Genomic DNA, 23,433 nt, shown 5'->3' with positions numbered 1-23,433 from the left:
TAGACAGTCTTACTTCTACTTTCTTTTATATATAAAAACATCATTTTTATGTTTTATTTCATTAAAAAAAACTGTTTGTTCTTGACTTCTCAGCAGTCCTCATTGTCTGCTATGTTCAGCGAGTCCGGTTTTATCCCATGCGTTTTCAGACCCAGTCCAGCTGGCCTTAGTGAGTTCCCGATAGAACATCCCCATTGTCTCTGTGTGTGGGTGCACCCCTCACGATCCTGAGTTCCTTGCTAGTGCTCTCTCTCCTTCTGCTCCTGATTTGGACCTTGGGGTTGTAGTCTGGTGCTCCAATGTGGGTCTCTGTCTCTGTCTCCTTTCATTGCCTGATGAAGGTTAATATCCAGAAGGATGTCTATATGTTTTTCTTTGGGTTCACCTTCTTATTTAGCTTCTCTAGGATCACGAATTATAGGCTCAATGTCCTTTATTTATGGTTAGAAACCAAATATGAGTGAGTACATCCCATGTTCCTCTTTTTGGGTCTGGCTTACCTCACTCAGGATAGTGTTTTCTATTTCCATCCATTTGTACGCAAACTTCAAGAAGTCCTTGTTTTTTACTGCTGAGTAGTACTCTAATATGTATATATTCCATACTTTCTTCATCCATTCTGCTGAGAAGTCAAGAACAATGGCACTGGGTTTTGATCCTACTGCACGTACTAGCTTTGTGGGAGCCTAGGCTGATTGGATGTTCACCTTACTAGACCTGGAAGGAGGTGGGAGGTCCTTGGACTCCCCACAGGGCAGGGAACCCTGGTCTGCTCTTTGGGCTGATGAGAGAGGGGGAGTTGATTGGGGGAGGGGGAGGGATATGGGAGGCAGTGGCGGGGAAGAGACAGAAATCTTTAATAAATAAATAAATAAATAATAATAATAATAATAAAACCTGTTTGTTTTTAATAATTTAAGTGTTCGTGTTTCAACCATATTCTAATTAACAGTTATTTTTAAAATGTTCACGCCCAGTTTAAATTATCTCAAAAAAGGAAAAAAAAAAAGGTTTTGGGGTCAGGGGAATGCCTACCTTTATGGAAAATACAGCACTCACTCTGCAGGCCAGGAGCTGTGGTTTAAGTAGCCAGACTTGACTTCAGTATCTCTAGACTAGTGGTTTGCAATGAGGAACGGTAGGAATGTACATGGCTGTTTTGGGGGTGAGTCACAAAGAAATGGTATTTTTAAAATGCTATTTGAGGTACACATTATATATTATTATTTATTGCAGTTTTAGAGTGTTGCATGATGTTTTGATCATTTCACCCTTAGCCAACTCTGCCCAGGTTTAATTTATAATTTATACATATATACATGCAGTACAGACAAACAGACAGACATAGTCTGGTGGTATAGCTTGAGGAAAAGAGACTAACAGGGGAGTCTGGCTTTTAAAAAATTAGGTAGACATGATAATCCCAGCACTTGGTAACCTAGACAGGAACATGAGTCCAAGACAGTATGGGCCGTGTAGCAAAACCCCATGTGGAAACCAAGAAGACCCCTACTACAAGGTTCAGTGCTCTAGCTGCTTGACATGTGGTCCACTTACCCAGCATCTTCAGCACTATTAACATTCTTTGTTGTGTTTTTTCAGCTTCTACTCGAACACGAATGCAAAAGCAGAAAATGAATGAGATCATGGATATCTCAAACAAGGAGGAAAAGTGAGGATCTCAGGACCGTGGACACTGTGGACCCTGGGGACACTTGACTTGTCATTCATGGATGTGACTGTAGTTCCCAGGTTCTACGAATGGCCGTGTTTACTCATGTTTTAGATATAAAATGTGCAGGTACAAGATGAATATTGTGTGGATGATTCCTAAGCCACTTCAATGTTGTAATCAATGGTATAGAATTGACAGTACACGGGATTGAGAATCCTGTGCAGATCATGCCATTTAAAACATGAAAGCAGATTGTCTGCATCTCCAGTGGGAGCCTGCTGTCCTCAGAAGTGAGGCTGCCTCTGGAGAGGGGTCCTGCAGCCCCTTACGCCTGGCTGACTACTTTGCCTTTCCTCGTGGCACATGTGTGATGTTTGCTCTTGGTTTTATTAATTTATATGTATTTTTTTAATTTAACGTGAATACCCTTAAAAAATGTGTCCTGTCTTCCAGATGCAAGTTGATTGACTGTCCACATTCAACCAAATTATCTTGACTATCCTACTGACACAGATTGTTAAACACCACGGAAAAGTAATTTCTACACATTGGGCTTATTGTAATATTAGAATCTAATGTACTGTGTGTTTGTTTTACATATTTTACTTTTGAAATACAAGCAAAAAAAACAAAGTATAAACATATGATACTGTCTTACTACTGACACAGATTCATACCTCAGAACCTGTAAGAATTGATTCTTTTATTCATCCAACTCTTGCTTTAACTGAAGGTTATTGATAGTACTCCAGGTTTTTTTTTCCTTTTAATCATTAAGATTACTACATCTGTAAGTACCCATGTAGGACTTGAAAGTCAAGTCTGGCCACAACTGTGCTGCAGAGGACCCTAGTACAGTACAACCCAAGTGCACTTTCTAATGTTTCTGGGTCCTGAAGAATCAAGACAGAAATCAATTTTGTTCCACAGACAGACTGTTATGTGTAGCTCTAGGAGCCTTCATTTCTCCCTCATAGAGCTGAGTATCTATTTGCACCTCAGCAATTCTGCTCTTCTAAACTTGGGGAAGTTTTGTTTTTCTGGAATGGTACGTCTTCCAGGTATCTTTTGAACTGGCAATTATCTATTTTTTTAAGTCAATCTGGTATAATAACACTGGCTCATTCAAAGCCACACTCTTTCTAGTCCAACATTACCGCAAGTAATCAAAGGTGTTTATAAATAAGTTAGGCATTAATGCTCCGATTCCATGCAAATGCTTCAGATTAAAACAGCTGCATTGAAAACAGAGGCACTCCCTTCACCCCTCCACCTAAAGGTGTATTTAAATTGTCTTGTGGGATTAACTTATTTAGAGATGGTATAATTTAAAATAGGTGATATTTAAGGTAGCGTCAGCTAGCATTTAAGAAAATCACTTTTTCTAAACGCCATACTTTTTTTAAAAAGAAATCTGATCTTGTTAGAAAACGAACTTTATTTTTTCCTCATTTTAGTTTCAGTCTTACTAGTTTGATAGTTATCTCGATAACAAAAGCAGTAGACAGCTTCCCTCATTTCTTCATTAAGTTTTGCATGAACATCATACAGTTAGGTTTTAGGTCAAGGGCTTACCATACTTCTAGGTCTTTTGCTAGTAAGTTTAAGTTAGAATTAGTGACAGAATTATAGGAATTTTCAAAGATCCTGTATTGAGATTTCTTAAGGGTGCAGATGCTGCACTAATGGTTTTGTTTTTGTACTGGTTAAAACTATACATTCAAATTGCTATGTCCCTATTTTCTATAATAGTTTGTCTATTTTAAAATAAACTAGTTGTTAAGAGCCTTACTGGTGTGGTATGGTCTCTGTACTAAGTGTTTTCTGTATATGAGCTTTCTCCTAACATCTCATTCATTCTGATGATCAGAATTAGAGATGTGCTTTTAGGCCCGTGTGTGTGTGTGTGTGTGTGTGTGTGTGTGTGTGTATGATATCACATATTATTTATACATACATATATATTAATTCTGCTCCTTTTTGCCTGTTTTTGTGAAATGAATTTGTTTAAAAAGTTGTGTGTTTTATGATACTCTGTCAGAAACAGGCCAGAAACGGGAGACACTGTGAAGCCTTACAAGCAACTAGCACAGTAGGGCACAAAGAAGGATCCAGAGAGACAGTAGGTGGTTATTTAGCTGCCAGCTGGTGGCTGCAGGCCCTTGTTTACAAGCAGTAAATTCATCCAAACATGAAAATAAATGACAAGGAGGCTCCTTTACAATAGCAGGTTAGTGAGGATTGGGGACTCCAGAAGGGACTGGGCCTCAGAAGGTGTCTGCGCTGCCTCCACTAGACAGGGGTGGAAAAACAGAAAAACAGAACCGCAGGACCAGAACAAAACTGGCCATGGTGGCAAATGCTTGTAAGCACAACACTCGGAAGCCAGGTCTCAAAGGTATGTATGGGAGGCAGCTTGGGCTACACAGAAAACATAAGTAAGAATTTTAAAGAAGAGGTAGAGAGGAGATAGAGTGACAGACTAGGGAAAATATGTTGCAAATGATACATCTAATAAAGGACTCTTATCCAGAATGTACAAAGAGATCTTAAAGCTTAACGAAAAGAAGACAAGTTCATCTTACGATGAGCCGAGGCTTTCCCAGATAGATCACCAAAGAAGTGGCAGATGGCAAATGAGCACACACAGTGATGCTCCACATCAGACATCATCCAGGAGATGTGAAGGAAGACTGGCAGCACTGCACATCTGTTAGAATGGTCAGAACTTGGACCACCAAGACTCCCAAAGGCTGGTGGCAACAGCTTGGCTGTTTCTTACAAAACTAAACATAACTTGTCCATAAGATCACACAGTCACACTCCTTGTGATTTCTTTACTAAAAGGAGTGAGAACATGCCTACACAAAATATGTACACAGTTGTTTGGCCACTTATTCACAGTTGCCAAAACCTAAAAGCAATCAAGATGTCTTTCAGTCAGTGAAATGGATAAGCTAGAACATCAGAGTGGAGCACTAGTCAGAACTAAACAGAAGCCATTAAGCCTTGGAGAGACAATGGAGGAATCTGTGGTGCCTACGACCAGACGCCAATGTGAAAACACTGCATGCTCAGATTGCAGTGATGTTTGGAAAAGGTGAAACTGTGAAGGCAGAAGAACAGTGTGGGGATGGAGAGCACTTGTTCTTGCAGAGGACCTGGATGCAGTTCCCTGTACCTACGTGGTTCACAGCCATCCAGAACTCTAGTTCCAGGGTTCTGTCCTCAACAGGTATAGGCACATATGTGGTGCATCTACAAGTGTGCAGGGAAAACATTTCTACATGTTAAGTAAATTTTAAAGAGACCAGTGGTTGCCAGGGATTGGGGGAGAAGGGAAATGGGTAGGTAGATTACAGCTATTTCGTGTGCATTGTAACAGTGGAGATGAGCTAGGTGGTTTTTCAACCCACAGGATGTACAACAGCAAGAGCGAAATTAAGAAACTGGCCTTCATGAGGTAAGGTTGTGTAGAGGTTCTCATCAGCTGTAATAAATATACCATTCTGGGGGAGATGCCAAAGTGGCTAACACAAAGGAAAGTTCTTTATCTTCCCAGTTGTTATGTAGAATTATAAAACTGCACAAAATATGTCTTCAAAACAAGTGACTATCCTGTTTGGTTTTCTTCCAACTTGACACATACTTGAGTTATTTGGGAAGACAGACTTGAAATTGGGAAAATGGCCAAGATTGGAAGATTGACCTATTGGAAGTCTGTCAGGCATTTTCTTAATGATTGGTGTGGGAGGGCCCAGGCCGTTGTGTGAGGTACCACACCGTGGGCAAGTGGTCTTGGGCTGTATAGGCAAGCAGGCTGAGCAGGCCATAGAAAGCAAGGCAGCAGCATGGATGCTACCTCAGAGCTGCAGTAGACCCTTTTCATCGCAAGCTTCTTGCCGTCATGGTGTCACAGCAGTAACAAATGTGATGGCTATTCCTGGCTGTCAGCTTGACTGTATCGGGAACGAACTATAATCCAGAAATGGAGGGCACACCTGTGAGAGAGTTTTTTGCTTAGTTTGAAGTGGTTGAGTTCACTTCTAGTCTGGACCTTTAAAGTAGACTTTGCTCGATCCTGAGGCGGGAGACACAAGCCTTTAATTCGCATTTGAGGCAGGGAGAAATGCCTTTATTAGGGGCCATACCTTCTGCTGAAAGTCTACCTAAGGACACAAGCTTTCGCCCTTCACCTGCTTGTCCTCACGGTGCTGGCACATCATTCCTTCACTGGTACCGGAGTCTACTGATGTGCGGCTCCCCTCTGGGTGCTGTGAATGTTTTATTACCATTGGTTAATAAAGAAGATGCTTTGGCCTATGGCAGGAAAACTAAACTAAATGCAGGGAGAAAGAAGGTGGAGTCAGGGATACCATGTCGCTGCCATAGGAAAAAGACACCAGAACCTTACCAGTAGGCTACAGCCTTGTGGCAATACATAGATTAATAGAAATGGGTTAATTTAAGATGTAAGAGTTAGTAAGAAGCCTGAACTAACAGGACAAACACTGTTGTAATTAACAGTTTCTGTGTGATTACTTGGGTCTGGGTGGCCGGGAAATGAATAAGTCTCAGTTTACAGTCTACTTTGGGAATCCAGCATATATAGAAACCAGCTGAGTCATCCAGCCCTGAGGAATGAGTAACTACTGAGTTCTTGACTTTCTATTCACAGTGACTGTTAGATTTAGCTGGACTTCAGCCTGTAAGCCATTTTAATAAACCTCCTTTACACATATGTATGTTTGTATGTATGTATGTATAAATCTGTGTATACACACACACACATATATATATATATGTATATACAGATTTTATTCAGAAAGTTCTGTGACAAGAAAACCCTGATACAGTAACCTTACCAACAGCCAACAAAGGCAATACAATGAATAATTGGATTTTAAAAATAGGAACCAGTTGGGTGGTGATGGCACTTGCCTTTTATCCCAGGCAGAGGCAGGAGGATCTCTATGAGTTTGAGGCCAGCTTGGTCTACAAGAGCTAGTTCCAGGATAGGCTCCAAAGCTACAGAGAAACCCTGTCTTGAAAAAAAAAAAAAAGAACAAGTAGACCATAAAAGGGATTTTTATATGCCTATGAGACATAAGGTTAATACTTTAGTTTTGTTGTTCAAAAATTTAAAAAGACAATTTGTTCTATCTTCAAGTAAGTACTTTATTATCAGATACATGAGACTAAGACTTCTATTTCCAAAACTGTTTCCTTTATGTAACATTGAGACTGAAGAATCCAACACTGCATCTTGTCTAGCTTCTCTGGTGCTACAGGGTATGGTCGAAAAACTCTCTCCACCGTATTAGTGCTACCCATGAAATGTGTTAGTTCCTTCTCATGTAGTATTCCCTAGTACCAGGTTAAGAAACGTGTCTTATAGTGACATAAAGGAAGACCCTCCTTAATATAAAGAAAAGCAAAGGGTTTTATACAATTACATATGGCAGATGATTCCAGAAATAACATTCAGAGTTAATATATCAATAATGCCATATGAGAAATTAATAACTTGGAAAGTAGAAAATTAAAATTAGCCCTTGGGCCTTTGGCAATTTAAATGTTAAGGCCTTTTGCGAATTCTAATAATGCTCTAAATTAGCTACTACTTCTCAGAACTAAGAACTGAAATGTGAATTTCAGTTAGTTATAGACTTCTAATTTTATTCCTTCACCCAGCCTTCCAGCTGTTCACAGCACACCCACAGGTTGACAGTAAATGACCTAGATGCCTTGTATCCACAAGGCACTGTGTTAGAGGCTAAAATACGGGTGTGACAGCATTCCTTGTTTACCTGTGTATCAGCCAGCTGAATAATGAACATTTTCCCGGAAAAGAATGTATCAATGTCTCAAAGATATCATTAGTGACTCAAAGAAGAAATGGTAACTATAATGACATTTTCATTTTTTAAGTGGTACTTTTTTATTTTTCATATGTCTTCATTATACTCTTTCTTTATCTAAACTTCTCCCAGGACCTCCTAACTTTAATGCCTGTCCAACTAAATGTTCCTTTTCTCTAAAAAAACAAACAAAACCACCCCCCCCCAAAAAAAAACCCTCAGAAAAAGATAACCAATCAGAATGACAAAAAAATACCAAAACAAAACAACATAAAAGGACGGAGCCATGGAATCTAGTTATACTACTCAGCTACGCCTGAGCATGGGGCCTGCGCTGACACACCAGAGCGAATGCACATGAAACCAGAGACTTGACAGCAGGCACAAGGCCTGCTCCAGCTCAGGACAGACTCCTGGCCGGAGAAGGGGAAGTGGACACAAAGCTCCACCCTAACCAAGAAGCTATTTACAACAAATACATGCGAGGAGAGGGGGGGTCTCCACTGGCGTGGGGCCGGGTACATCTTCAGTGCTTGAGTGTCTCACCTAGTGGAGCCTCAGCCTTCCACTGTAAACTCCAGGTTAGGTAGATGGAGAAGCCTGACTGCCGACCTTTTGACAGAACGTAAGAATTTGGCCAGATGTAACTCAACACTGTTAATTACAGAAAAGTTGTTTATCAGTGGCCTTTATTTTTTTTAATGTTTTATTTATTTCTTTTTGCAGGGGTGACATGGAAAGGCTTAAACATCCCTTTGCATATCAGGGATCAGTTCTTAAAGGCTCCAACTCTGCTGGCTTTGCTGATGAAGTTCTTCAGAAGATCATGGTCCATTTCTGCAAATCCTGAAGTCTGTGTTACTACAGTCAGATGATTTATACAAAATCTGAAGCAGAACTCTTCTAAATCCTGGAACAACAGCAACAGTTTAATGAATTTGTATCCCCAGTGTAAGGCACCAAGGCAAAAGACTTCTTCTCAGAAAAAGGATTTGACAGCCAGTAGGAGGGAATTATTAGCAGAGCAGTACAGTTATAGCAACTATATCACTACAATTAGTTCGTGTTTCAAAAGTGTAATTAACAGAAAAGTACGGTGGCCAGGGCCAGCATCTAGCCTTTCCTTCAGAGAGAAGCATCCAGGCATAGACACCTTTCCTGGCAACAGTGCATGTCAGGCGTTCATTCCCCTCTCCATATTTGTTAAAAGCGTTGTGCTCCTGGCGTTTTCAAATGTTTCTGCCTGTGAAGAGTTTGTGGGAAAGGGAGACATGAAGACAGCTGACCACGCCAGGAACCCGGTCACTAACTGTTTCTCTGCATGACAGCAGATGCAATGGCACACTTCATCACCTTCAGTAAACTTAACCGGGCAGAATCTAAGCAGCAGACCGTGCCTGGCATATGTGAGGGTCTGGGTTCAATCTTCAGAACTAAAATATTTATATATATTTACATAGATTTCAGTATAAATATGTGTGCTTAAATTAATATAAAATCAGTGCTGAGGAATGAGCTCAAAGCCTTGTGCAGATTAGGCTTACTAGGGAAGTGTTCTACAACCAGGTGTGATCTGACCTGGGACAAAGAAGACCTGTTCATGTTCTAATTTTAAACTTGTGTATCTGTGTTGATGAAGCTATTTTATAAAATACAAGGCTCCCAACGGTTACCAAGATATTATATATGTACATTGCCCACTATAGTCTTTTCTCTAAACACATAGAAACTCTAGCAAATACTGAAGATGAACGCAGACTGAGATTATCAGCAACAGAAAACACTGGCAGCCATGCCAACATGCACACAAACCCACAAGCCATTTCCCTTGTAAGAGAGGAAACCAGCTACACAAAGGGAAGTGCAATCACTCCGTCCCACAACAGACTGGCAGGCTCTGGGGTCCTATGTGAGCACGCGAGGACAAACTGAAATAGGCACATACCCACACGACAACAAAGATGTGCTGTCTCTATAGGAACCAAATACCTCAAGAGCCACTCAATAGCGGGCAGCACGGGAGATCAAACAAGACAGGGCACCTCAGGCTGAGCCTACAGAATGACAGGGATGCCTGCCCATGTCAGTACTGATGCTGTCTGTGCAAGTGGGCAGCTGAGCATGCCCATGTCTTAGAGACCCAGACGGTGTCAGGAGAGTTGCTAATTACCAGGAAAGCAAAATGACCCTCAGAAACTACCACTTAGATTCATCTTCCTTTACTTTTTGGACTGGGAACTTCCTATAATTATTTTAAGAATAGGACTCAGAAAGAGTTCTTGAGATTCGATAAACTTATCAGAGAGTTCTGTCTCTCTATAAGACAAGTCCTTTATTATCTTCCAAACACTTTCTCTATTTAAATGCTACTGCTTTACACAGCCTCATCTTAACAAGGGCCCTTAGTCCTTCCAGGCAAATACAGACGCCATGATTCCCTGTTCACTCTTCTCCCTCAAGACCCATACTTTGTCCAAGTACTTCCTCTTTCTCATTCTCAGTGAACATGACTTCCTGCTTTCCTCAGAAGAGGCTCCATAAAGCCCTGCCCCTCACATCTCTTTACCTCCTGCTGAATACCTGTGGACACGCCAGTTTTGGGGTACCCTCCTGTCTGGTCATGACAGAAATAAGGTCTGCCTCCTCGCTCTATCATCAGGCCACACTGCCTGCCTTCAAGGACCTGCTAAAGCAACTGTACCCGTTAGCCTGTTTTTCAGTGTAACGTTCCCCTTTATACACAAACATGCTTTGATTTATCTCAACTGGCACTCCCATCTGTGCCCCATCAAATCTTAGAAAATCACCAGGAAACGCTGTCTCTGGATCCCCAGTCCCTCTGCTTCCATTCTACTCAGGCCTTCCTGGGGGGATGTACTGCAGCACTCTTACCACACTGGCAGATGTGAGCATGCCCCTCGGCTCACTAGGGCTACCTAAAACTCACGTCTTTCCTGGCATCCACAGTATCACCTCCTTAACCATGCGGACTGACTTGTATATTTCTAAGTATGTGAAATTTCGCTTTTCACTCAATATTAAACTTAAAAAGTACTCATATGGAATGGCTTTACCCTGGTACTGTTTCCCTGTACTATCCTTTGCTGGTGTCCCCTATCTAATGCCCAAGACTTGCTTGTCTGTCTCATAATACATCTGCTCACAGCTCTCAGTACTGGGTCTAACTCTAGACTGGGCTACTCCTTACTCAGGGTCTTTCCTGATGTTTCACAGATCTTTGAAACCAGATTTCCAAGCACTTCTCCTAAAATGCTGCTCTTATCTATCCTACCCAGCTTGGTGCCCCTTGCCATCCTCTACCTCACAGTAAGAGAGCTCATCTTTTTAGTTACTCAGACCAAAAACCTGGACATGATTCCTAAACTGTCCTTCTAGGTTCCCACTCCACATGAACAAATCTTTACTGCCTCTAATCCAACCACTTTTCATCACTCCTATAGCCAATGACTTGGGCGAGTCTACCCTTACCACTTGCTGGAGACATGGCCTCCTCACTGGACACTTCCTACCACCGCCATTCCAAGAGGATGCGGTTGAGTATCTTTTGTTTTTATTTAAATACTGAATGAACAATGAAACATCAAGTATTTAGAAATATATACAAGTCAGGCTCAAGCCTATTCTTCAAGACACTGAGGAGCCAGAGGATTTAACGCCCAGAACCACCTAAAAAGTTTTGAATAGAAAGGAAAGGAAAGAAGATCAAGCTCTGACCGGGGGTGGGGGTGGGAGGGGTGGGGATGGCAGCCATGCCCCGTGACAGAGGACAGTTGTAATGTCTGCTCTACACAATGCTTCCTCCTCAGACTTAGAATTTCCTACATAAGCATGATACTGTTTACAAAAAAGGAAAAAGGCATTCTCTTTTTACCAGTCTTTGTGTTTTAAATCAGGAGAGGATATCCTTACACCCAGAGGAAACTGACTCCAAGAAGTTATAGCCTGTTTCCTACAGATTCAGCTCTTCCTTTCTTTATCATGACAATACAGTCAGTGGAGAAAGTTCAGGAAAAGGGCAAGCAGGAGGAAATAAAAACTGCATCTAATCTCCCACTGCAGGTCTAAGCACTTTAATGACAGAGTCATCTCCTGGCTCCTCCAGGTATACGTACATTTTTCTGGTCTTTGGTCCAGTTTTCCCCCAAATTGCCCATGTTTTCTTTTACTTTTTTACTGTGAAATACTTGCTTTATTGTATGTTATAAAAATACTTTTTCAACATATCATTTACTTAGGAATTTATTTGTGTGTGTGTGTGTGTGTGTGTGTGTGTGTACACGGTGCACATCACAGCACACATATGGAGGTCAGAGGGCAACTTGGAGTCAGTTCTCTGCTCGCATCCTGTGGGTCGTGGGGACTGAACTCACACTGCTCAGCCTGGCAGCAAGCTCCTTTACCTGAAGTCATTTCACACTTGAGGCATACAGATTTTAATCGCTGGGAGTCAGGTCCACCAGTCTTTTGTGTTACTTCCTTTGATGTGACTGAGTTACATTTTTATACCACACACTTTTTCTGGTACTTTTGTTTACTTTCGTATGCTCCATTTTCATCTACCTAGAGCTTATTTTAAGGCACGGTGGTGACACATAACTTGTGATGCTGCCGTACCTGAGCGTCGTACTTCACAGCAGCGGAGAGCAGAGCGATCGCGTTCTCCTCACAGATGCCCTGCTTGATGGTCTGCTGACAGAGCTTTTTCAGCCGAGTCTCGCTGTAAAATGTGGCCAGATCTAGCAATCCTGAGGAAAAGGAGAATTTATTGTGCACTCTGAGCACCTGACCTCAACCTCGGTGTTCAAAGGGATGTGAACACATGAGCTAGCTCTCTGCAGCACTAGCTGGTCACGTGGACAGTGCAGCCTCCTAAGAAGGCAGCTGAGCTGAGCTTCCAGGAAAAAGCTACTGAAAAACAGGAGTAACACAAGAATGGCCTTCCTAGAAACAAGATTCCGTTTCTTTTAACTACCCTCTCCTGCACAGAATCTTTTCAGAGGCCACAGCCATCGGCACACATGCTGGCTGCCACAGAACTAGAGAGCAGAGGCAGGCTGGGGTTCCGGTGTCAGTGGCACACTCACTGCACATGCTCAGGCTCGAGCCACACCTTCAGTTCCTGCGCCAGGTAACAGGAGTCGCCTGTCGTCTGTGTCCTGCAGCCATCCCACGCTGAATCCTCCCCCACATAAAGTGGCTTGCAGTGCCACATTCAAAGGCTGCTCTAGTTTGCTCTTATTCAACACTCACTGAGTTTAATGAGGGTGACAAGCTCTGGCCCTGGGCACTCTGTCGCTTGCTAGTGTTTTTCTTCTCTTTAATTAGTGACTCTTACATTCTCTCTGCTGGGCTATTTTCCCTGTGCATGACCTGGGTTCATCCCGCACATACAGATTCATTTATTTCTCCAAGTGAGCTTTAGCCTGGAGATGCTGTTTCCTTCAGTGGTGTCATCTCCTTTAAATAATTCAGTGGATACCGGTGTGTATGTGTGCATGTGCGTGTGTGTTATTGACCTCTTACTGGATCTACCTACTCAACCTTCATTATAGCAGCAACAAGGGAAGCTTGTGTTCAGGGTCTGAGAGTGTAGCCCTGCTGTATGAGAGCAAGGCCAAGTGTTCCATCTGAGCACCACAAAGAAAAGCTTTGGTTCAACATCAGCAGAAGAGCTCCTACAAGTGGCCACCATGTCTTTCTTCTGGGTTGGAAAGAAGCCTGCCTTTCTAATTACTCAACATTTTGCCAATTTCTTGGTAATGTCTGTGGTGATTACCTACTGCCTCCTCAGGAGATAGGCTGATGTTATCTGTATATAGGTATTCCAGGAAAGCTCGGAACACCGGATATGAAAATTCACTCATTTCTACAATATCATCTTCACTGTCTTCTAATGAAGAACGAAAATGCTCACACCTGAAAAAAGAAAGAAAGATCATATCCAAGGTTCTGGCCTGGAGTCAAAGAGCTGCTTGAGGACTTTCTATTGACACTGTCTACCTTCCTATTTGCTAGTTAGAAACTGGGGTTCCCTGAGGGCCTATCCTTCCAAGCCTGGTCCCAGGGTGATAATCTTAGAAGGTAGTAGGATCTTTCAGACATAGGGCGACCTACTGTGAGGTCTTCAGTCATTGGGGAAATGAACCCACAGGGATTTGTGGAACCCAAGCTCCTTTCTGACCCCTGCCTTGTGATGTTCGCAATGCTCTTCCACCAGGCACTTGCTACCATGATATGCTGCCTTTGAAGAGGCCCCAAACAATGGAGCAAACCCATCATAGACCGAAACCTCCGAATCAAACCTGAGCCAGGGTAAGCGTTCAAGATGAAGTAACAGCTCAGCAGTGCCAAGCACTAAGTAAGTAAATAACCTTTGAGAGCTAATCTTCTCGGCATTTTAGTATAGCTGCAGGACACTGCCGAAAACATCATCTTTGCCTTGGCTCCTTGTTTGCTTCCCTGGCCTGAAGTTTTCAATTGCTTACTCAGCAAGACTGTATGGGCAGCCCAGGGAGCTGTCTCTACAACTAAACTGGGGGACACATGGCAGGAACCTCTGGTGTCTTTCTCAGACCATCTTTACTGATCAGTATTATCTTAATAATGGAATAATTTTGTTTCTTTACTCCATTCAGTCTGAATTACATCCCCTAAAAGTTCCTGTGTTGGTGATGTAACCTCTGCTAACTTACAATGTGACCTTATTTGGAGATAGGCTCTCTACAGAAGTCATCAAGGTAAGTCAAGTCACTATGGTGGGTTCCAATGCAATCAGACAAAGGGGAGATTTAGACATAGGCAGACAGAGAATGCCACATGGCTTGCATCAAAAAGACAAAGACTGCCATGACCCAAAGCTCAAGTGGAGACCTGGGTTCTCAGCCTCAGAGAAACAAACAAACAAGCAAACAAAAAAACCACCCTGCTACTGTGATAGAGCACCTTGCTATGGTCTAGGCCATGTGTGTGGACATGCTCTGTCACATACGCTGAGCCCCACTTCCTTCATGAAAGTACATGCTCTGTGGTGAGAATGGGAACCGGAGACTGAAACACCATATTGGGCTTGTGAGTCACTGAAAGAGGATTAAATATCTTTTACACAGTGACAACAAAATCCTAAATCATTATACAATGAGGAAAAAGCCAGACAGAACACAAGAAATGCCATATAATTACATATATACGAGCTTCTAGAAAATGCTAAGTAGATACAATGAAAAAAAATCAGTGCCTGCTCAAGATGGAGCTGTGGGGTCTTTGACAGCATTTTTCTGTATCTGAAGGTAAAGTGGTGGCTTCCCAGACTACGGGCACGGGACAAAGATGAGCGGATATCATTCAGTGCTCAGAATTAAACATAATATCGAGACCAGCCTGGTCTACAAGAGCTAGTTCCAGTACAGGCTCCAAAACCACAGAGAAACCCTGTCTCGAAAAACCAAAAAAAAAAAAAAAAAGAATTAAACATAATAAATGTGATTTAAGTCTTTGTGTTGGCATCACCCAGGCCTCTGTGGTCTGCGAAAGCCTTGCCCCACCATCACTTCTGTTTGCTGATTTTACAGCACCTGAAAGCTAACCCTGAGCAAGGAAGGTTGCCATGGCTACACTCAGGGATGCATTCCAGCCCAGGCAGTAAAGTAAATCAGAGCACTTGGCCCTACTCCAGGGACTGAAGCCCCGACCAGGGCTTTCTAATGTGGGCTGCTCCTGAACACAAACTCAGTATTGGTGGCCCACCTTACCCTCCATATATCTTGTTCCACTGGCCCCACCACGCTGTGTGTTTTAAGGGCAATTACAGCCTTAACAGAGCTGCCTCCTAACTACTTAAGTGCCTGGCCCAGTCCCTTGGACAGCTGAAACGACTGATAAGTGAATTAATTTCAATTCTCAAAGGAGACAAGCTCTTACTAATTATTTTAAACATTTCGGGTGTGTGTGCCAATGCATGCAGAGGCCATCAGTGGGAGACAGCTGTCACCATGCAGGACCCAGAGAGGGAATTTAGGTCATCAGACTTGCTGGGTAACGAGCGACATTATTCACAGAGCCAGTGTGCTAGCCCCTCTTACCTAATTTTGAGAAGGACTTTGTGAGCATAAATGTATTTTCCATCAACCAGAAACTTGAGGTCTGCAGTGTCAGGGTTGTCAAATTCCCTCTTCAGTGACTCAGCCACAGTGAGGTGGTCATCAGGTTCTAGGAGAGCAACACAGGACTTCCAGGTTCATCCACAGACAGCTGGACACGAAAGCAAGGAGACCCTGCTCTCTGGACACTCAGGAAATGCTGACTCCCCCAAACAACTGACCAGCTACACAAGGCTTTTACCCCTGAATACAGATTCACATCTCTGAACGTTCATTGTAAATTTGGCAAAGTCAAAACTGTTTCCAACTCTTTCACTAACTGTATAAGATTTTAGAATTTCTGAATGTTTAGAATGTTTCTAGCTAAAAATAAAAGATGCAATTTCCAGTAGAAAGCAATCAAATCAAATCACCTTTAATTAGTGTCGGCGCTGGTTCCCAGGAGTTTTAGTTCCCTTCCCCAGGGGCCCACAGAAAGGAAGTGCATAGATCCTATACCCAGTGAGGTCCACCAGTCCTCTTCCTAATTTTCAGGACATGCCCCAAATGGACAAGGACGCGCTTACCCACGGAGAGAAGGCGCCAGGTGACGGCAGGGGTGGCAAAGCAGGCGAACACATCGTCGGTGCAGCAGAAGTGGGTGAGGTGGGGAAGGGTCACTGACTGGCCACGGCACTGGCCCCACATGTACACGTGCCCACCCTGGGTCTTGGCGGCAGATGTGTGGGCAGAGTGACAGGCTGCGATCTCTATGATCCTAAGTTCACAAGCAAACACCACGGGGATACGGTAAGCAGGAGGGAAAGGAGCTGCCTCTCCTCCCCCTGGGTGCACCCGACCCAGGGTAGTAAACTAACTAGCTGAACAAATGCAGCAAAACTGGGACACCTCACTTCCTAAATGTTCAGCCGCCAAATACTGGAGCCATACCTCAATGGCATTTATAACCCATGAGGAGTGGTTACCAACAGGCCTAAAAATACCATCCTACTTTGAGTTTAGAGTGTGATGCTGTACGCTTTAGAACATTACTAACTAGATAATGAACATGGACCATTTAACCTAGGTCAATAAAGAAAACTCAGGCTGGGTAGGATTCAGCACATAGCGCTAGCTCGGCAGGAGAGCTGCCCAGCAATCAAACCTTCAGTCACTTGAAAGGAAGAGGGCTGAATGCCACGCTGGCTTCTACTCTACACAATAAACTCTGTAACTTTTTTAAGACAGAGATCAACCCTGAGTCTTCTGCATGCTAAAAGGATGTCCTATAATGAAAGAATCTGGGGCCTGGTGCATGCATACTAAGGAGGATGCCCTACACTGAATGACCCCTGACTCCGAGAGTCTTGGTTTCATCTAGTGTGAGAATTAAATGATAAACAGTATATGCTGGCAATCCGTACAATAAGAAGGGCCTCTCTACTGCTGCTGCCAGAAAAGGCCAAAATCAGAACTTCTTCGGCAACCTTAATTAGCTCTCTTTTCACTTCGACAACTGGGCAATCACACTCCACAAAATAACGGTCCCGTGGGCTGAGCCAAAGGAGGCTGTAAACAGAAGAGGTGACGGAAGTAAGCAGAAACCAGTTGATCATAAGAGACAGTCGTCAGTTCAGCTGCTTTCCCCGACAAAACCACAGGGAAATGAGTGCCTGGGTGACATCAAGTGACCCTTTCTCGTAAGCACTAAAACAGGGAACTTCAGAGTCACGCAATTGCAATGTGCCTCTTTGGGAGATTTGGCTATTTTTATATTTAATTCTGATCCCTTAGGTTAGATAAATAGTTTATTTTCAGTTTCATGCCTGAAATTTTAGCATAAGAGATTCCATTTTGACTTTTAGCTTTGGACAGGGTTTGTGCAGGACAAAGCAAAAACCTCTGGTCGTTTAGTTAAAGCTATCCCCATGCAGCTTTCAATGAAAATGTCTCATGTAGAGGGACGGTACGTTTGTGCTGGCATGGCAGACGCTGCCTAGTCTCTTTTAATATTTGCACGGTTGTGTAAGCAACTCACTTCCATATCTCGTGCTCTGCAGAACAGCCTTGCACAATGGGGAAAAGGTCCACATGATCTGGCTTTCTAGTAAGTATACATGTTTTTAACAGACAGTCAGCCAGTGCAATTCACCTAGAAGATAAATATGTCCATTGCCCCCATCAATTTCCTGGCAGTCTTCCCACCTCACAGAAGACACAAGGGCCTCAATGCCAGTCATCCAGAGCATCCCGGTTTGTGCACAGCACTAGCTCCGGGGCAACAGTAGTTTGTATCAGCCAAATCATTTAAAGTCTTATAATCAATTGTACTACCTTTAAGGAAAAAAATTAAGATGGAGAGAGTAAAGTGCATAACTCAGAGAGGGCATAGGCTGCAAAGCAGACACTGTCTTAGCTGCACTGTTCAGGAGAGATGAAGCCAGTCCCCTGCCCTCCCCCTCCCCCCGGCAAAGAGTAGGTCATCTAGAGCAGCTTCTTCCATGACTAAGATCATTTTAACAGCTGCTGCCTGCAGGAGTTACAGAGGCCGACCGTGGGGGCTTGCCATCCATATGGAGAGAAGCTGCAGACCAGAGTATGGCTGTCCGCCAGCTCTGCTGGGTAAGAGCAGATTTGAGAGCTACCGAGTCCAGCAGGCTGTGAATTTGTCAGAGGAACACAGAGGCTGTGAGTCAGAGACAAACCTATAGCCAAACAGGAGGCAGAGGCAGGCATAGCAGGGCAGGTGGGAGGCATAGACAGGAGTATGTAAGGGAACAGACAAGTCTGTCTGGGGGGCAGTGAGCCGTGGGTTTGCTAGGAGCCATGGTGTCTCTTACAACAAAGGCCTATGAGTTCCATCAGGATGTAAAGTGACAGGGAGTGAGAAAGAGCTCTCAACAGGGAGGCGAGGGAAAGAAGGACAATCTGCACAACAGATTGTGAGGGAGAGAAAGGACAGCCAGGGAGGCTGGATGGAAGGACCCACAGCAGGATGCCACCACAGCCAAGCCTTGTCACCAAGTAGAATCAGGGTGGCCCTGGGGTATGAGCCCTGAAAACCCCAACCCCATGGCACTGGGAGCTGAAGCAGCACTGTGGCAGGCTCACACATACACACAGCTAAGCAGTTAATAAGTTTTGGGGTTTTCTTGTGGTTTTCTTTTTTTTCACATAAACATCTTAACCATCAGAAGTAAAGTCACAGCTTTCTCTGAGTTAGAGGAGCATCCATGCCACCTTTCTGTGAGCACCAGTGAGCTATTCTTGCTCTCTTCCTCCTGAGATCAGGCCTAGGCCAGGTTGGTCTTTGTGTGTGTGTGTGTGTGTTTACAAGTGTGCAGTTTGATTTTGGTTTGTTGTTTTTTAAGAGACAGAATATGAAGTTGGGCAGTATGGTGGTTTGAATGTAACTGGTCCTCACAAGCTCATAGGGCACAGCACTATTAGGAGGTGTGGCTTTGTTGGAGTAGGTGTGGCCTTGTTGGAAGAGGTATGTCACTGTGGGGGTAGTCTTTGAGGTCTCATATATGCTCAAGCTACACCTGTCTCAGACCGCTTCCTGTTGCCTGTATGCCACCATGTCCCATATGATAATGGACTAAACCTCTGAAACTATAAGCCAGCCCCAATTAATGTTCTCCTTTATAAGAGTAGCCATGGTCATGATGTTTCTTCATAGCAACAGAAACCCTAACAAAGACAGGTAGGTATCGAGGTAGAGGAGGGAGACCTGGGAGGATCTGGGGGAGAGGGAAGAATATAATAAAATATATCAAATTCTCAAAAAAAAAAAAAGAAAGAAAAAGAAAAGAAAAACAAAGAATTCCTGAGGGAATAGAATGTACTTCAGTGCTACAGCCACCTGCAAGTTTGTACAGAGACCTCAAAAGACAAACAAATAAATAAATATTAAAAATCCTGCTTTTATACCTTTTTTTTATATATTCCAAGAAACACATTTTGAACCTCAACTTTCCTGGGCTGACAGGCGACAGTAAAGAGGTGCCAACTGTGTTAACTAACCTCCATTGGCTAGACCCTGGCACTCTGTAGCCAGCGATGATGGGGGAAATGACTGCGAGTTCTTTTGCATATGTGTTTGTGTCACCTCAGTGGGATGGCTTACACCACTATATAGCTTAATGGCTGTGAAATACTGCAAATGAAAAGGCAGAGTGCAAGAGAAAATACAAATAAAAACAGCAGCAGTGGTAAAAGGCAGAGGTAATTTGTGTTGTGAGCAATGGAGAAAAGGCACCCACAGACAAGACAGACTAGGAATCTGACTCCAGTTCTGTATAAGCCCATTAGACTACTGAAGACCTCAAGAGACCATGGAATTATCCAAAGTTCAAGGCATGGCTAATTTACCTTACAAGTTAGAATACTGGGCTAAACTTAAGAATAAGGACACTTGTGCCAAACCTTTTTAAAGCTTCCTTTGGTTGTCTGAGCAGAGAATCCAATATAGGGAGACTTTATTTTTCGTTCACTGAACAGACACCTAACAACCACAGACTCACCCCTGCCCCACCCAAAATTCAATCCCATTCCTAATTAGGCTTTTCTGGAAGGAGCCTCAGAAGAGTCAGAAGAAAGTCATGACCCATGTGTGAAGCTCAGCAACTGGAAAGGGCGGGGGGTGCGGGACAAGTCCTGGCAGATTTGCCACATGCTAGCAACTGAGGCCTGACTGAGCCTGTGCCAGCTCAGAAACTGTCACCTGGAGTTCAAGGCTGGGAAACTGAGACCAGGAAGTTTCAGAATATCCATCCCTGGTCTGTGTGGACAGCAGCAAGGGCCAAAGTGCACAGGAGAAACCCCAGTGTTTACAGCCTAGAGCACTGGGCAGGCAGCTCAGAGCCCTGCTAAGCCATGTGCTCTTCCATCCTTCCCTTCCCTGCTTCCTGGTCCCTCCCCCACTTAGTGGCCCACAGTCTGTTCCAGAGGGGGACCCAGGGAAGATGTGACTTCATTCTGGATCAGAGAAAGGAGGGCAATACAAGCTGATAGGGTTGTTGTGAGATGCTAAGGTAAGTGTAGAAGCACCACAAGGGGGAAGGAGCAGTGAGCCACTCTCCTATGCACATCCCTGTGTCTGACCTTTGGAACTGGGGTTCAGGAAGGAGTGTACATCACTCTGTCTGACCTTCAGAACTGGGGTTCAGACTGGGCACCGAGATACTGACGGTATATTTATAGTTACTTGGCTGTGAGTGACTATTGCTTCTGTTTTCATTGACCTCTTTGGATACTCACAGGATCAACAAGTGACAGAGTTACAGGCATCTATGCGCCAACTCCTGCCTCCACTTTCCCCATTTAAGGAATCAAAGGTCCTATTTTCTTTTTTTTCTTTCTCTACTCGCTCTGTAGACCAGACTCCTTCAAATTTTTAGATTTAAAAAAGGCTTCCCCCCCCAGATATATACAGGTTAATAAAATTAACCATGTTTACACTAATTAGATAAAAATGACTACTTATTAAGAATCCCAATGGGGAAATAAAAGAAGTACCTAAATGTTAGCTAATCTATTTATCCATATATTTAAGTCAAATATAAAAAATACTATCTGGGATACAAACAGGAAGGACATATTAATTTCTATAGTGACAGCATCACTGGCTAGGGGAAGTACCGTCATGTCTATGTGCCGCCACCAAGTCAATAACAGGGAAAGGCAGTAACGTGACTGTGTGAGGAACTCAGAGGCTTTCAAAATCATTCAGATTATCTGGAAATTACGGAGGTACACAAAACTGCGTGCACACTTTCTAGCACTTCACTCCGCTACACAGCGAGAGTTTGGAAGGGAAAACAAAAGAGATCACCCTGCCCTTCTCACTGCAGATTTGATAAGGAGCTAAGAACTAGCTTCATACTGCACTCAGCGTACCATAGATTTCCTAAGCCACAGAAGACAGATCTCAAACATCACCAACTTCCCTTTGAGGATAAAAACAAAAGTCCAGGGAGAGAGCACCGAGAAGACAGCCACACGCAGAGCTGCTCCTGACAGCTCAGTTCCTGGAGACTGCACAGAGCAGCCCTGCAGGTGAGAGAAAAGAGGAGCACCGTTTCCCCAGCAATCCACAGGGCAACTTTTAAAAAGAATGAGCAACCTAGCTAAAGATTACTTTAGTGCTAAGAGAAATTAATTCCCCATAGTTCCATACTAGGAATTCCAAGTGCTGTTAATTACTAAGACCACGGAGGTGATTTCGAAATGTACACATTACCTGTCCTTTTCCACAACAACCGGGGTAGGATAGGACTGGTTACTTTTATTGCCAGTGCCCAGCTGGCCATATGAATTTGCACCCCAAGCGTACACTTCACCTTCATCTGTTAGTACTAATGTGTGTGCGTAGCCACAGGCAACCTAGAAGGACATAAAAAAAATCTTCTCAGGTCTGCAAATAAAGGGAAATGCTTCACTTTTACAAAGGAGGTTAGGAGCTAGTGAGAGCCAAGGGAAGGCAGATGCCGCCAAAAGCAAACGGTAAATTAGCCGGAGCTCATCTGGGGCCAGCGCAGGCCCAGCGAGCGGCCAGTGCTGCAGTTCTCAGCCCAGTCCCTTAGCTGGCTCAGCCGAGGGCAGTGAGAGCGCCAGCTGCACTCAGGGTTCTCGCAGAACGGGACTGGGAGCCTAATGTGAGACACAGCCACTGGATTCTGTCTCCCAGTACTGAAGTAAAACATGTTTGATGTGGAAAATGGAGACAAGTGTAAACATAAAAGCTCTCCCTTTTTGGGGGAAAGAGAGTGTCAAAACAAGGTTTCTCTGTGTAGCTCTGGCTATCCCTGAACTCAGATCTGCCTGCCTCTGCCTCCCGAGGGTTGAGATAAAACCATGCACCACTACCAACCCATCAGGAGTTTTTTCCCAACTTAGTCAGAATTAGAAATACACCCTAATGGGGCTGGAGAGATGGCTCAGCAGCTAAGGGCACCGGCTGTTCTTCAGAGGACCCAGGTTCAAGTCCCAGCACCCATATGTCACTCACACCTGTCTGTAATTCCAGTTTTAGGACTTCTGACAGCCTCACACAGATGTATGTGAAGGCAAAACACCAATGATCATAAAATAAAAACAAAACAACAGAAAAAAGAACTATGCATGTACAAATTATGAAGTGGTAGTGTATGTACCTATCTTGTATCTTTTTTAAACCTTACATTGCTTTCTCACTATTATTAAAAAAATCCTTTGTATAGCCAGGCAATGATGGTGCACACCTTTAATCCCAGCACTTGGGAGGCAGAGGCTGGAGGACCTCAGTGAGTTCGAGGCCAGCCTGGTCTACAAAGTGAGTTCCAGGACAGCCAGGACTGTAAGCTGGGTGTGGCAGCACACATGCGAACTCCATAGTCAGGAGGTTGTGGCTACAGCAAGAGGACCACAGTACAGTCTGAGCGAACAGTGAGACTGTCTCAAGAACAGCATCATCGGTCTCGTACTGATGGGCATAACCCAGCACCTGTGCACTTACCATTAGATTATCAAATTATACAATGCCTACCATTTCTATTAAACTTATTTTTCTTACATTTTAAACCATTTTTTGTTTATTCTTACCAAGAATTCCTTTGTTAAAATTATAACTATTAATGCATATTAATTGTACATACTAAGAGGTTCCACTGTGACTTAACTAATTTTATATGAGACTTTCTCATTGGTCTCTTAGGAGAATTCTCTAAGAGGAGAATTAGAGATAAAATGGCATTTAGATTTTTAAAGCTGTTGGCATATGTGCTCTTAAAGATTCTTCAGGAAGCCGGGTGGTGGTGGC

The 23,433-nt window shown here is 43.5% G+C and overlaps 2 protein-coding genes across 2 annotated transcripts in view; one reads left to right on the top strand and one right to left on the bottom strand.

Moving 5' to 3' along the window:
- Rb1 (RB transcriptional corepressor 1) overlaps positions 1–3,455 on the top strand; it is a 129,375-nt gene extending 125,920 nt beyond the window's left edge. The window contains exon 27 of the mRNA XM_026783172.1: positions 1,603–3,455. Within this exon, the coding sequence (XP_026638973.1) occupies positions 1,603–1,676 (74 nt within the window). The 3' untranslated portion in view covers positions 1,677–3,455. The remainder of the gene's footprint in view (positions 1–1,602) is intronic.
- A 3,266-nt stretch (positions 3,456–6,721) lies between these two features.
- The window catches only part of Rcbtb2 (RCC1 and BTB domain containing protein 2), a 39,882-nt gene continuing 23,170 nt past the window's right edge, over positions 6,722–23,433 (bottom strand). The window contains exons 8-13 of the mRNA XM_013349283.2: positions 21,877–22,019; positions 16,220–16,410; positions 15,636–15,762; positions 13,334–13,473; positions 12,172–12,302; positions 6,722–8,446 (exon numbers count right to left, since the gene is read on the bottom strand). Of these exons, the coding sequence (XP_013204737.1) occupies positions 8,306–8,446; positions 12,172–12,302; positions 13,334–13,473; positions 15,636–15,762; positions 16,220–16,410; positions 21,877–22,019 (873 nt within the window). The 3' untranslated portion in view covers positions 6,722–8,305. The remainder of the gene's footprint in view (positions 8,447–12,171; positions 12,303–13,333; positions 13,474–15,635; positions 15,763–16,219; positions 16,411–21,876; positions 22,020–23,433) is intronic.

Source organism: Microtus ochrogaster, chromosome 17 (assembly GCF_000317375.1).
Source record: "Microtus ochrogaster isolate Prairie Vole_2 chromosome 17, MicOch1.0, whole genome shotgun sequence".
NCBI classification, from domain to species: domain Eukaryota; kingdom Metazoa; phylum Chordata; class Mammalia; order Rodentia; family Cricetidae; genus Microtus; species Microtus ochrogaster.
The sequence above is the reverse complement of the archived record's forward strand: the minus strand, read 5'-3'. Positions and strand labels throughout refer to the sequence as shown.